Source organism: Barbus barbus, assembly GCF_936440315.1.
Source record: "Barbus barbus genome assembly, chromosome: 7".
Taxonomy (NCBI): Eukaryota; Metazoa; Chordata; class Actinopteri; order Cypriniformes; family Cyprinidae; genus Barbus; species Barbus barbus.
Genome location: NC_136735.1, coordinates 33,168,029 through 33,183,414, shown reverse-complemented (window position 1 = coordinate 33,183,414; position 15,386 = coordinate 33,168,029). Strand labels below are relative to the sequence as shown.

At 36.0% G+C, this 15,386-nt stretch overlaps 1 protein-coding gene across 1 annotated transcript; it reads left to right on the top strand.

Moving 5' to 3' along the window:
* Positions 1-6,917: 6,917 nt before the first annotated feature.
* LOC306873014 (homeobox protein engrailed-1-B-like) lies at positions 6,918-10,837 on the top strand. The gene is made up of 2 exons (XM_079422005.1): positions 6,918-7,693; positions 10,084-10,837. Exons 1-2 carry the CDS (start codon positions 7,195-7,197, stop codon positions 10,401-10,403), a joined length of 819 nt encoding a protein of 272 aa, XP_079278131.1. The 5' UTR covers positions 6,918-7,194; the 3' UTR covers positions 10,404-10,837.
* Positions 10,838-15,386: the final 4,549 nt, after the last annotated feature.

The window sequence follows — 15,386 nt, the reverse complement described above, 5'->3', positions numbered from 1 at the left end:
GATTTTGTAAAAATATATAATAAACACATAAATAATTATACATGCATGATTATTGTTCCAAGATTAGCCTACAATATGTTAAAAACTACATACCTAAAATATTAAATGTTAATAAAATATTATTAACGCTAATATTAAAAATAAAATGGATTAAAATTAAATAATATTCATATTTATTATTGCAACATAAAGCAACCATTTAAAAATATAGCCAGTAAGAAAAAAATGATAGGCTACTTTTATTGACTTTATAAATATTGTTAGTCATTTTTTTCATAATGTCACAACTGTTTTCAACGTTGATAATAAGAAGAAGAAATGTGTCTTGAGCCCTACATCAACATATTAGAATGATTTCTGAAGGATCATGTGACACTGAAGACAGTATAATGATGCTGTATAGTGCTGTCAAATGATTAATAAATACAAGTTTTTCTTTACATAATATATGTGTGTGTGTGCTGTGTATATATAAAAGCACACACATACAGTATATATTTTGAAAATATTTAAATGTATATATTTCTATTCATATAATTTATATTATTTATAAATGTATTTATTATACAAAGATAACATTTTTCTTAAATATATACATGAATGTGTTTGTATTTATATATACACAGTACACACACATATATTATGTGAACTAAAACTTTTATTTTGCGATTAATCGTTTGACAGCACTAGTTGTAACATAACATTTTAAAATGTATTAAGATAGAAAACACTTGTTACTGTATTTTTCAAAAACATTCAATATTCTTTGAATCTTCTTTTAAATTTTTTAAAATCTGACCCCGGAATTTTGAACAGTTTGCCGCATTACAATAATAGCTAAAGAGCATGGATTATTTCCTTACTTACTGTTTTTAGGTGCGGTAAAGGTGGATAATAGGTTTACTGATGCCATCAACCTCATTAGGCCTATCTTATCATATTATGTGCTCTAAACAAACTTCCCAAAATACACCCACTGTAATAACATTATGATAAGATCTGAAATATGCTTTGTTCTTGAGCCTAGCTGACTGATGGAAGTGCATTGAAGATCTTGATGTAATCTGATACAGGTCTAGTCTGCATTAGACATGTCCATCAATTATGAATGAAAACAGCAGAATATTAAATGAATTTATGAAGTGCCGAAATAAAAAGGTTGAAGCAACATCTTGCAGGAGAAAGGTGAAATATTCTTCATTAATACACTTTAATTAATATTATTTTTTAGTTTTTTCATTATTCATATTACGATGATAATTATTGTTGTTGTTAACTAGGTTTAGTTATGTTCACTTGAGTGTTTCGCTTGCTTTCCAACACAGCTACAACATTTTTAGTAATTAGTGTAAAAACTGAAGGCTGTGACAATAATGACAAATATGACAATCAAGAAATGACGTTCCCCATAGTTGATATTAGGCTAATTACTTTTGGAGGGTTATGTGCTAAAACTCTTAACTAAATCCATGTCAAAAATGCATTTTTTAAAGCTCAACTTAATAATAATTTAATAATAATAATAATAATAATTGTTGCCATTTCAAAAATAAGGTAAATGTGTTCAAACTAAGATCATTATTTCCCTTCTTACACGTTTTCTTATACATTAAATCTTGAACATGTTACACGTCAACTATCCTCATATCTCTTTTATGTAGATCAGTCAATGAAAACTTGTACTTTTAACATATAAGGATTCTCACGAGTTATCTTTGCTGACAAGAGTTTGGTCTGTCAAAACCCTACAACATTACCCTGACACCAGCTGGTCAAATAAAGCTACCGCAAGATGCCAGAGTAAATTCGGCCAAGCTAAATGTTTTGTTCAGTCCACATAAATTATACCACTTAAAGGGATAGTTCACCCAGAAATGCTCACCCTCAAGTAGTTCCAAACCTGTATGAATGTGTTTGTTCTGCTGAACACAAAGGAAGATATTCTGAAGAATGTGGGAAACAGAGCAGTTCTGGGGCACCATTAACTTCCATAATATATATATATATATTTTTTTTTCAATGGTGCCCCAAAACAGCCTGGTTACAAACATTCTTCAAAATATCTTCCTTTGTGTTCAGCAGAACAAAGACATTCATACAGGTTTGGAACTACTTGAGGGTGAGTAAATGATGACAGAATTTTCATTTTTGGGTGAACTATCCCTTTAACTCCTCCCAAACGGGACTACTTCAGCAGCATACACATGAGAAGCAACTGCGAAACCCAAACGTTAAGTTATATGTTGCCTAATGTGTCTGTAATTTTATTGGCCTCATCATATTGGTTTGTTTTGTTGCTTATTTGTAACTATTTTCAGTTTGTTATAAGATATGTATGCGTGTTTTTCTGTTAACTATGTTTCATTTATCTAGCCTAGATAAATTTATCTACTATTCATTTATCTACTATTGTTGATAGTTTATGTATTTGTTTGTAATCCCTTGATAATGTTCATTTTGTAATTATTGTTCAAGCTCAAAAGCGTTGAATTCCATATTAATAAGTATAAGTATAGGCCTAGGAATAAATAGCCTATAGCTACTCCCAAATATTCAGTGTTCGTTTAAGAAATTAAACTACAAAAAATTTTACATTTACAAGACGTCTGTGTAAAGTATTCTGTGTGTTTGAAATAGGCCTAAATGTTTACAAAAATGCTTATGCTTATGCAAATGTGTATTCGGTCCAATTGGGGAAAGCTACTTTTAAAATGCATTACAATATTGCGATACTCCCTAAAAAATAACTGCATTATTTAGTTAGGCTACCTTATGTAAAGTAATGTGATAGGCCTATACGTTACTTTTTCCTCTGGGCTGCTTGCTTGTTTGTTTTTAATATAGGCTAAACAAGTTATATTAGGCTATTGGAAAATGTATAAGCCCTTTCACATTAAAAGTGAAATGAGTAAAGGGCGCAGCTCAGACAGACCTTTCTGCTGTGCTGCCATTCTGGATTGCATGGAGAATAAAGAAAGTTTAACACTCTTACTTTAGCAATGAAACACAAATGTTACGTTTATCTAAAGTCATTTTTGCCTCTTAATATGGTTGTATTGGATCATTAAGTGTCAGCAGCAAATACATTTGGCTAATTAAATGAGAGGATATTTGTGTTAATTAACACATTTATTTATTACAGGTTTGCAAGTTTCTATTTCACAGTTTTTATTCATTTTGAGGAATACTGAATCTGTTTTTGTGCAGAGATGAGCAGCTAATCCTATGTTCTTGTTTAGTCTAGAACTACAGTAACATCATGTTCACCCAGCACACACAATGACTTATGATTTCTCTCAGCATGTGGACAGGAGAACGGTCAGTCAGTAAATGGAAAACAAAGGCTAGTGACTTGAAAAAGGTAATCGGATTACGTAACGCACGTTACTTCTAATGCGTTACCCCCCAACACTATACTTATAATGTCTCTTCATGTGGACGTTATTCCCTTGACCACAAGATGGCAGTCAAGGTTTGCCAAACGGCATTATCTTGATTATCTGTTTTGTGTGTGTGTGTGTGTGTGTGTGTGTGTGTGTGTGTGTGTCTGCACCACATCTTATCCCGATGGATTTGTCGCAGGGGACCATTATAAAGGTCGGAAACTGTTTGTTGCACCATACTCTGCTTAAAAATGTCTAGCCTACATTTAATTAAAAACAGATAGGCTAAAGTAGCCTACTAAAAATAAGAAGCCCACCAACTTGCTGCTGTTCATTGGTAGATGTGTTGTATTAATTTATATATTTATAAGCCTTCAGAAATCATTCATTTGGCCTATGCTTGTGCCTTGATCGTGTCTTTTTTCTTCTTCATCAGATCTCTCCCTGTTGTACGCAGAACATCCATTGGGAGGCGTTCACGTAATTGCAGAAAACCATTTGATGAAAAAAAACGACACCTTTTGACATGCAGCAGGCCTTCTGTTTTACATATTCACAGTATAGATTAACATGAATTTATTATCATGTGAAATGGCAAAGCATTAAATTAAAATTTCAAATGGTGGACTATCCTTTAGGCTACAAGGACATTAATAAGCCTAACTTTATAAAGACGATAGCCTACTTCACTTTAATGCAGATCGTTTATGATGAAGTCAAGCTTATGTTTAAAATTGGTCTAATGTTTCAAATAATAAGGGTATTTTCACCTATACCAGATAGCAACGTGTCCTGTAAACCCCGTATATTGCCTAACATTAATAACAGAGACATATTTGCTGATGTAAGCTAATAAATAAATAAATAAATCGAACGCGCTTAAATTAAATTCGTCACATCGTTATTGTGAACCACTGCCTAAGGTGCAACTTTGGCTGTTATTTTTTTTAATGCGAAATGAAAGTACAAACGACCTGTTTTACAAAACTCAAATTAAACAATGAAAATAAATGAGTGTACGTCTACACTAACATCTAACAAAACAACTAGAGAAGCACCTTACAACTTTCTTCAAGAAACTGTCACCAGGTGAAAATCTTATAGGCTCATTATATAGCTACAGTAGAAAGATTCAGAAATATTTCGAACTATTTTATAGGCTAATCTACCTCTGATAAGACAATTATTTGCACTGGAGGACATGAACTGAACTGATAATTAGGCTGTTGTATCGTCCTGTATGCCTGTTGTTAGCAGATTTGTCGACAGGTGTAAAAGTTGCTGGTTAAACAACATCAGTCTCCTGGCTAAAAAAAAAAAAAAGCGAAAGACCGAAATCATCAGCTCACTTCTTTTTCCGGCTATAGCTTCCACCTGAGCTGTTTCTGTACGTGTTAATTGAAATATGCAAGTGGCAGCATTTCTCATTGATTTATTTTGCATGACAAGGCAGGCAGCGGCAGATTTTTCCTATTTTAATGAAGGCAATTATGCTATTAACTAATTGGCTGAAACCATTCTGAAAAGCACAACTAAAGCAATCTATAAAACACACCTGGGATGAAAATGGGTTCAAATTCACTGACGATTAGTGAGCCCGAGCAGTAGCCTAACGCATAGGAGCAGAAGTTTGCTTTCAGGTGCGTTTTGATAATCACTGGTGTCACGCGTGTCCCTTGTTTTTATATATTGAATATGATTGTTTGTCCACGAATATCCCATTGTGTTGTCAGGTCCTCGCTGTGAGCGCCTGAGTAATTAAATATCCCGCGAGCTATCATTGCAACAGAGCTATTCAAGACCGGACAATATTTCAACCTGTCCATAATGAAATTAAAATAGCTACAACTTCGATTTTTACATGATTTTCGAGACATTTAGAGCAGGGCGTGTGTATTACATTGAATAATGCGAGGAGCGGCCCGTTGCCACATTCATCATCCCATTACTGTACCCAATCCAGGTCCGATACGTGAAGGGTAAAATGAATTACCGACGTGAAGTCGTCAATAAAGTCATTTCAGTAAATGGTGTCTCAGATGACTCCGGCATTATTCAACGGGCTTTATCAGCACTGGGGAAATTACGTCGCCTCTACAGCTCGTGTAATACGGCCCTGCTTACCTTGATAAAGCGCCCTGCCAGCAGGTAGTGACAGTGCTTTTGACCGGCTTTTATTCACTCGCTGGTGATGAACGCCAAGCTGATCAGGCGGAATGGGCGCTAATTAAAACCTATAAATTATCTTTTGCAGCCCCTCTCAAGACGTCGCATGCAGCCGAGATAAGAGCTGGAGAGCTAATTTACCGCCTGAAAAGGAGCGTGCCTCACAATGGCTACTTGGCTCAAATAGCATATTGATAGTGTCCTAATTAGAAATTTATTAAGTACCCACTCGAGCTTTTCGAATAAAGATTTCAACCTAACCTGTTTTATATGAATGAATGCATGCCGGATACTAAAATTACATGTTTGCGCTAATTATTACTCTAAATGTTTTGTGTGCGTTTTTTGGCGTAAAGCATCTATTATTTTGCATAATTTGACAGAGTTCTTTGCTCACATTTTTAAGCTATTTACTTGTTAACACGCCCTTGTCCTGCTTTTTACTAAGATGCTGTGATCTATGTTTGCTGCCACATTTTCTCTTTTTTTGTGCTGACGTGGTCATCCATGTGTGAATCAGTTTTTAAGGACAAAGGTGTCATTTCATGCAAACGGATTGTTAAAGCAGGAAACTGTCCGATGTTTTATACTCTGCAAAAATGTAACATGGACGTGATTAATTTGCTTTTAATCAAAACAAAATATTATTTAATATGGCTGAATTAACCTGACCAGCAAAAGTGTGTTTAATTAGCCCAAGACTTGCAAATAATAGCCAACTTGTGATATTTTTGTGTAGCCTACTCTGCGGTTAAAAAACTTTGAATGCTGAGAATAATGATAATACAGTCTAGTCTGTTGTAATTGTATTGCAGTTATTAGATAAATTATAGCTATGCCTTAGCTGTCATTATACAGTATCTCGCATATTAATATGCATTTACTAAATTACTTGTAAACATTATTAAATGTGTCTCATTGTGGTTTCTTAGCCTTAATATCATTGCTTGATAACCTTGTCCCACAGAATAATAATTCCATAGCTACGATGAAGGCTCGCCCCTCGCCTATCGCCTACCTTCACTAACGCTCTCAAAAAAGAGCTATTCGCAATGTTATTAGTGTCTAGTTTTGGCAAAAAAATACAACGAGCAACTGAAATAATGAATTATCTGGCTGCACTATCAGATCTTTTTTCTGTCAAAAGCCAATGCCGATCCAGAAACATCCAGTCCTCATTAGAGTGGATTTAATGTTCGCCAGTTTATTTGGTCTTGGAAATCCATCCGTTCATTATTTGCATAAGATCATTGGACATTCTCTGCTTGTGACACCAAGGATGTTGGTACCCCATTGGTCCATTGCACGTGTGTCTTGCTCACGTGCTTCCGGTTAAGGGAAAAAGTATGTGAGGGGCACCGTGATTTTAGAAAGAGTTTGTTAAGCGCGAGCTGTCACACGGGGCAGCGAGTCAGGGACTGCGGAGCATCGCGCGATGCATTGTCTGACATGAATAACGGGTGTGTTTTGACACTTGAAACGCCTTGATCGCGGAAAGCATTCCGATGCTATGACAGTCGCTTCTCTTAAGGTATTTCGTATACCTTGATTTTAACACTATAGACTGCATTCTTGTTTGTGGCTATCCGGATACTGCTCTTTGCAACAAGTGGGATTTTGGTGTGCAGACCACGATCCAGCTGTCATGGAGGAGCAAAAGGATCAAAATAGTCGTGATTCGACTGAGTCCGAGAGCGTCTCGCTCTCACCCAATATACCATCTCCTCCGATGTTACCTCACCAGGCTGCGCAGCAAGCCCACAGAACCACCAACTTTTTCATCGACAATATCCTAAGGCCAGATTTCGGCTGCAAGAAAGATCTTGGGAGTAGGGACCGGGCGCAAACCTCGGGTAGGGAGAATGTTAACCCTATGGTGATAAGGCCGTCGCATAATAGCAGCCTTTGCCAGGATTCAAACTGCAGTAGTGACAGCACTTCTTCGTCCTCGTCTTCTTCGCCATCCTCAAAGCAGACCTCTGCAAAGCTTGTCGAAGGAAATGGAACTAGCACAGCAAGGTACGGGGAGAATACGACATCGATAATGGTGGTGAACACTAACGGGGGAACTTCGCAAGCGAAAGAGCCTTTACTATGGCCTGCGTGGGTGTACTGCACCAGGTACTCGGACAGACCTTCATCTGGTAAGGCGCTAGTTTCTTAATTGCACTGTATGATTCACAAACAGCGAGTGACGCTGCGCGCGTGAAACTTTTTTGAGGGCGCATAGTTGGTTGTATTTTTTTTTTAAATCACTTGGTACATGAAGTTTTAGTCATTTTACTCGTTTTACGCATACGCAGCGTCTGAAGCTATGGCTTATATTTTTGAGCCATGAGCGAACAATTGTCATTTAGGCCGCAAACCAAAGCAGAAACACATTTTGTTCTCTTAAGCCGTTTCTGGAGAAAAACAGAAATGCAAAATACGTTCATTATGGCGTCAAAATTCTAATTCTGGTTGCCCTCTAAATTTCTAGGCTGATTCTATACAAAATAACTACCAGCAATAAAAAGGGGAATAATAGGCTACATAATTGTGCTAATGTGAAAAATATAGATCATATTTATAGATTAATATTTAGATAATAGTACTTTATTTAAAATATTTTGCTATCCACAATTTCTCAGTGTATATTAATCTTTTTACTCTAGCATTTAATCTATTTTAGTCTATGACCATGGGTTGTAGATGTTAATCTAAAAGTATTTGGGTCCATAATGTCAAGACAAATAACCTTCATCTTAATTAAGAAAAGAAAGGAAGAAGTGCCGTGATATAGGACATAATCAACCTTGTTTTGTGGCATTCTTCTTTAAATTTACGATGCTATTTGTAGTGAAATGATTTTAGGATATTCGATAGATATTTAACGGATAGGCTATTTTTTGTGACAAAGCAGTTAAGGGTCAGCCGAAAGGGTAGATTTTGTTGAATATTATGAATCTCCTTACGTTAATCATATTGTGTGCAGTTCCTACCTTCAGGTGCTATCTCTACCTGCTCAGACGCATAAACCCAGTAATCATTTAGATTTCAATGATTTTAAATAATCTGCTTGACTTGAATAAAGCCAGTTCATTTGGCGGTTATCACATTTTCTGACAAAACCTTTCACAGTGCACACCTGACACAAAGTGAGCTGGGCTGTTGGAAAAGATGCTTTGATTGACTTACTGATTGAGCTATCAGACACTGGACTTTCACAGACGGCAAGCAGAATTTCGATCATCCGAGTGCAGTTTCCTGAAGGAAAGACTTAGGGTTCTATTCAGTTGTTGACTGGTAATGCAGAAAATAGTTTTCTTGACGTGCGTGTAATCCCACATGCGTGGTGATAGGTTGGCTTTGCATAATATGCTGTAAACAGGTCTTTAGCTGGTCTTTTTATTTTTTAAATTGCGCCTACTTTGCATGAATGGGTTTGCACATAGGAGTTGCATTATTCATGGGCATATTAAAGGTAAATAAATAAATAAATCTACTTGCAGAACAATAACAGAACAGTTGTTGCAACGGAGCAAAACGAAGGCCTACATGCAATATTAATGTCGATATGTAAAAATATAATGTCGGCTCATTTTCTGTAAACACTTTTGCAATTAACTGCTCATGTGCAGAGGTAAATAAGTTATATAATTTGTTTATGTACATTCCATGTCTTTCAGTTGACACACTGACTTGCATTTTAAAACGTTTTATTAATTTGAAATTCATATCAAAATAACATATCCAATCGCTTGCCTGTTTTATAAAGAGAGAGGCCACAGAACAACAAAAACTGATTAACCTAGCGATTTTCTTTTTCTGTGTGATGGACAATAACATACTGATTTCGAACTTAAGAACTCGATATGCCATTGTTGTGGAAAACAGAGCGAAATATACTACTGATATGTCGACAAGCTGTCATTTTATGATGCTTGCCATAATAGCCTATAGGCTACTAGCCCAAAATATGTAATGTAAAGAAGCCATTATTGGAGATAATGTTGGATTACATGGTTCTTTTTCACTCTGTGAATTCTATGCAAACTCAAATTTCAGAAAATGATTAATAGCTTTAGTAAGACTCCTGCTTTCCCGCTATTTTGTGCTAGTGATAATCGAGGACTGAGGCCTACTTTAAAGCTTACTTTGCAGGTCTACATATGAACTTCTTATGATTAAATATCTTATGCATTTTTAAAGTTCGCTGCTATTTGCGGTTTAGAGCTATTATTTAAGCAGCATTTTGTTTCCTGGTTTTCTTGGCAATTTACACATACACGTGTCAGGTCATTCGTTTTACATAGCCTAGATTACAAACACTCATAACACTCGCTGTCGGATAATGAACCTCAGTATGAATTCGTTATCGACGTTTCTAAAGAGAGTGCAGCTAATATAACTTTTCCAATATGGAAGTGACCCAATGTTAACACCGCATCACTCACCTGCCAAGGCGTTCTCCGTCAGATGTGGGTAGCTTATATATTGCCATATGCTGCTTTGTGATATTTATGTCTTCGTTTTATTGTTGTTTCTACACTAGGCCCAAGGACACGAAAATTGAAAAAGAAGAAAAGCGAGAAGGAAGACAAGCGACCGAGAACCGCTTTCACGGCTGAACAGCTGCAGAGACTTAAAGCCGAGTTTCAGGCGAATCGGTACATTACTGAGCAGCGGAGACAGTCGCTGGCCCAGGAACTCAACCTCAACGAGTCGCAAATAAAAATCTGGTTCCAGAATAAGAGGGCCAAAATCAAAAAGGCCACTGGCTACAAGAACGGCCTCGCTCTTCAGCTCATGGCTCAAGGACTCTACAACCATTCCACAACAACAGTTCAAGAAGATAAAGACGATAGCGAATAAAAATGGCCTGGCTTCTCTCCTAAAAAGGCCATGGACGCTGACGCCGACAAAAGTGATTTTTCATATTTTTATGAATCAAATGAAAAGGAAATGTCTGCGAATATTTAAGCGAATTTCTGTTTATCATACAGTATATGGACATGCATCTAAATACGAACACTATGAAAATTTATATATAGCCAAAACTGTAAGATGTGTATATTTAATTCCAGGTAAGGGGATGTCTATATTGCTCCTTACTTGCTGAATATTTCTAACGTTTCTTCTCCTTTCCCAATGTGGTTCCAGTAGGCCTAAGTGTCAGGCTTGTTAGAGTTTTTGTGATTAAATCCCTTATCTCACAGTTCTTCAAATGCGTGACTGAACCAACGCTTCAAGCCAAAGATTTTAATATGTTCAGATTATGTTGTCTGAAATAAAAAGGTAGAATGTGCCATTGTTTTTTTATTTTCTTTACTTTTTTTCTAGTCTACAAAATCTCAACATAATTACACGATCCGTAGCTATAACGCTACGATGACTTGTCGTTCTCCCAAACCCCTGAGAGAGATTTTTAATAAATATATCACAAAACGATGGCTTTCTATGCTACTCTAATTTTCTAACCGAGGCAGTGGGTTGTGGTTACACTGTAATAATAAGATGTTATACGTATATCGCATTGCATTTGTTATGATGGAAGACATTATAATATTGAGAGAATCCTTTAGGGGTCAGCCTGTTTTAAGGTTTAGGCCTAAGTTGTTTATGTCATTTTAATACACAGTGGAGTATAAATCATAGAAGACAAAATTTGATTTAATCTCATAAGGGCATTTTAAATATGTATTCGATACATTTAAGCCTGGCTTGCAGTGTAGTACAAAAACGTTATTATTCTAAATTAAAATATATCGTGGAACTTTTTTTTCTTGCTTTTCTAATTTTATGATTGGACAGGGTTCATTCTGATGCCAGCTATTCACTTAAAGCAAAATCCTGCGCATGACAATAGACTATTGTACATCAAAGTAATAGTGCTTTGAGAATCTGCCAGACTTTATTAAATGTAGGACGAATCAATATCTGATTAATCTTCCACCCTATAAGGAACGGCATTTTTAGACACATTCATATATATATATATATAGGCTATCAATGTAAAGGCTCATGATTCCACGTGTTAATTTCGGTGTTCCAATGTATCTCATGTGTTTGACCACAGATTATTTTAATGAACTGTCTGAATGTCGTTTACCAACCATAAAAGTGGTTTTCTCATGTTTCCGTCACACATCTGATTTCTGGCGGTGCAGAGAAGCGCTCGAGTAATGGTTGTGTTGGCGAGGCAGTGTGCAGGACTCTGTCCAGGGATCAAAGAACAGATTCAAAACACTCTCCCATCGAGGTTAAAAGGTCAAGTTAAGCAGTCAAAACAAACTCGTGGATGTTTCAAAGCAAGACATTCTCTCTGAACACTTTACAGCATACATTGCGTTCAAAGTAGGCTATTAAACGTTTTGTGGGCAATAAAGTAGGCTATCTCTTGCGAATTTTTAGCTTAACAAATGTTGCCGGCCTGTGAACATTATTACAAAATTATTTCGGTGAATAATATTGTGTTTATTTGTACATGAAACGTAATGATCATCAAACGCGCAGACCATGAAGCAACGTGTTTACAATTTTATTTTAACCCAGGGGTTTAACAGTGCAAATAACAAAAATACTCTTATTTTTGTAGATATAGCTAATGCATTGAGTTCAATGTATACCTGCAATTTTTTGCACAGTATTTTTACAAGTCAGTCATGACTAAAACAATACAAGACTGGACGATTTTCGAGAAAATCAGTCTTAAAGTATAATGCAATGATTACAAATGTAAAATGCGCTGTTAAACACCGGTGTGCAGGGATTGTTGCGTTTAATTTTGTTATGGTTAATTACCATAGTTACTTCTGAAGGCTTACCCCATAGTAAAATACATTATGAAGAAGACTTAACAACAATAATAATAATAAACAGTCAAAGTTCACAGACTAGACCCTCACATTTATGGCAAAAACAGAAAGGCCTGGCCTTTCTAAAATGGGATGTTTTGACTTCGAGATGTCTATAAATAGAGCCAGTTCATATCAGAGGTTTATCATCTTTATTGGTCAGAATAAATTGCTTTTGGAATATCCAGTGTTAACAGAGACTGTTATTTATAAGCGTGTGGGACTGGTGTTGTGCTGGGACTGCTTGAATATTTGGACGATTAGTCATCAGAACATATTGCAGAAGTACTGCCACAAATCTTTTCTCGTTGAATTGCCGATTTTCTGCATAAAATTTCTCGACAATTGTTATTGCACAACTATATGCTTTACATCTTTTAACCTGTTTCTTAAATATGAAGCCGAGATCGTGTAGGTCGTGATCTGAATGCATGCTTGGTTGTCATAAATATGCATAAATATGTTAATATGGCAACAGGCTTTTTTTTTGTTTTTTTGGATCACAAATACTTTTCACTATGAATTAAGCTATATTGCATTTCACTTTTTTATGTTTTGGAGTTCTCCAAATTTCCAATCATATAGCCTACTTGTAAAAAATGACACAAATATAAGCAGGGAATACAATGACTAACTTAAATCAGCTTTTTTTTCACTCTTATAATATAGAATAGACTATAGAATAATTCCTGTCATTCTTTAAAGTAAAGAATTCGTTGAATTAATAAATATTTAGCCATTCCCCGTGGAATACGAGGGTTTTTCCACCACAGGAGCCCGTGGGCGGCTTTTATTTTTAATTATTCTGCTGCTAATAGAACTGCTGCTATAGAGTGGATTTAATTAACTCACTCACATATAGCACGCCATTTCTAAAACACCTGTATATTAAATATTAAATGCCATAAAACAATTGACATTACTTATTTAAACAGGTTAGAACGATGGGGTTATTTCCTTACAATTATTACAGCATTCCTTGCTTGAAATGAATTTGCTTTGAGCCAATCCCTCGTGTTTTTCTGTACATTTAATAAAATGTTATGTGAATGGGGCTTATATTATTATGCATTTTAAATTGTACAAAAATAGAAAATAAAGCCCATGTCTTTCAACTTGCAGTACAAATCAAATGAAAACAGCGAAATATTCAATGTAAATCTTGGAAATTATTTACCGACCATCCAAATAAAAGAGAATATAAACCTCGCAAGTCTTATATAGACTGACAAGTAATAAGTAGACTACAATATAGATTCTCCCATTTCTACTTATGTAAGCTTTTTTATTATTATTTAATGTCCTTAGAATATGGTGTTTTAAACAAATCTTATTTTATACACAATCGTTTGCGAAAAGCTTTTTATCATATCACAGTGCGGAGAAAGCCAGTTGTTTACGCATCATTCAAATAGAAAATTATTCTGTCTTTCAGATAACAAGCTTGCATCCATGTTTTTTTTTTTTTTTTTTTTGTGTGTCATTTTTTTAGGCTCAAAATGAAACCGTAAAGTGCTGGATTATATCAGCATTAAACATGGGTTAATTTAAAGGGCTATTGTATAGCATATAGCCGAAATAACTGAAAGAGTATTCAAACTAAGCTATTTTCCATTGTTGTCAGGTTGATGTTACTGGTCGTTAACTAACGTCTAGGGATTTTCAAGTTCTAGTGTTTATGTCTTTAAAAATTCAATTTTTTCTTGTACGTTTTTATTTATTATTATTATTATTATTTTACCTACTATCCGTATGCCGATGTGGGCCAATTAAAACTATTCAATCCACACTATATAACGAATCTACTGTGAGGACCATAATTACTTGACATTACTTTGTGAAAATATATAGCATGCATTCAAAAACGGCTCAAAACCGCCTTCCTTCGTTCAGCAGGTGCTTTGCTAAAACAAAAGGCAGCTGAGATCGGCGCGTGCTCAGTAGACTCTGCCCTACAGCTACCATACAACATGTATTTAATATATATGCAAATGAAAGCAATAAAAGGGTAGCTGCAACACTAGAAACTTAAAACTTTAGATAAAGATAAGAGAACGTCAGCCAATTTCCAATGAAAATTGAAGAGGGAGAGGATGTGTTGAGAAATGGCTAGAGAAAAGGCGAAGGCCATGGCGCTGGGGTTGAGGACAAGAAAAGCTTGCTGCATCGCCGGCACAAATTTCACAGCCTCGCTTGGTTGTCTCGGTTTGTGCCCTCATTGACCAGAGGCGAACGTGCATCATTGATCAAAGGAGAGCGGAAGAGGCCAGTGACCCTGAATAGGACTAAAGGATGCAAATTTAGGAGCTAAGTGATTGGTAATCCTATTAGAACACGCCGTGGGTGAGGGCCAGCGGTTCAGGGGCTATTCGCGTTATAACCCTACCATCTCTCGATGCTTACAAACGGCGCTGTGCTTGTACACACATAGCTGACATGTGTTTCTGTTGTGCGCACGCGCGCACGCATGCATGCACAGGCATCATCGCTTCGATCACAAACCAGCGCTGCTTAACTCAAATGTAATCCGCCATGGAATTACTGAGCAGTATGTGTGGTAATCAGTTTGGTTTTTCGTAAATGGATCAAATCAGTGGGGCTTGCATTGGAAAGAGGATGCCTTTCTGTCACAAACTTCTAAAATAAAGCACTATTCGAGATTAACTTAATTCACACATGCTCTGGCAAATCTAATGCATAAAAAAATCAAGTATCACAAAACCTCAGCATAAAAGGTGCTCTGAGGTCAAACCTCTGTTCTCTCATTTAATTTAACACAAATGCACTGTCCTATTCTAAACCGGTTCCCCCCTTCCTTCAAGGTCCACATCACTTTAGTTTTTGCTGTTGAAATGTGTGACAAATGTATACAGAGACAACACTGGTGGGGCGATTCAACAAAGGATGGCATTGAATGTTAACCTCCCAATGCGCCAGTGTAGGCATTAGGAACACTGGGAGAGCAGCCACAAATGTGGGAGCAGATAAATGAACATTACAT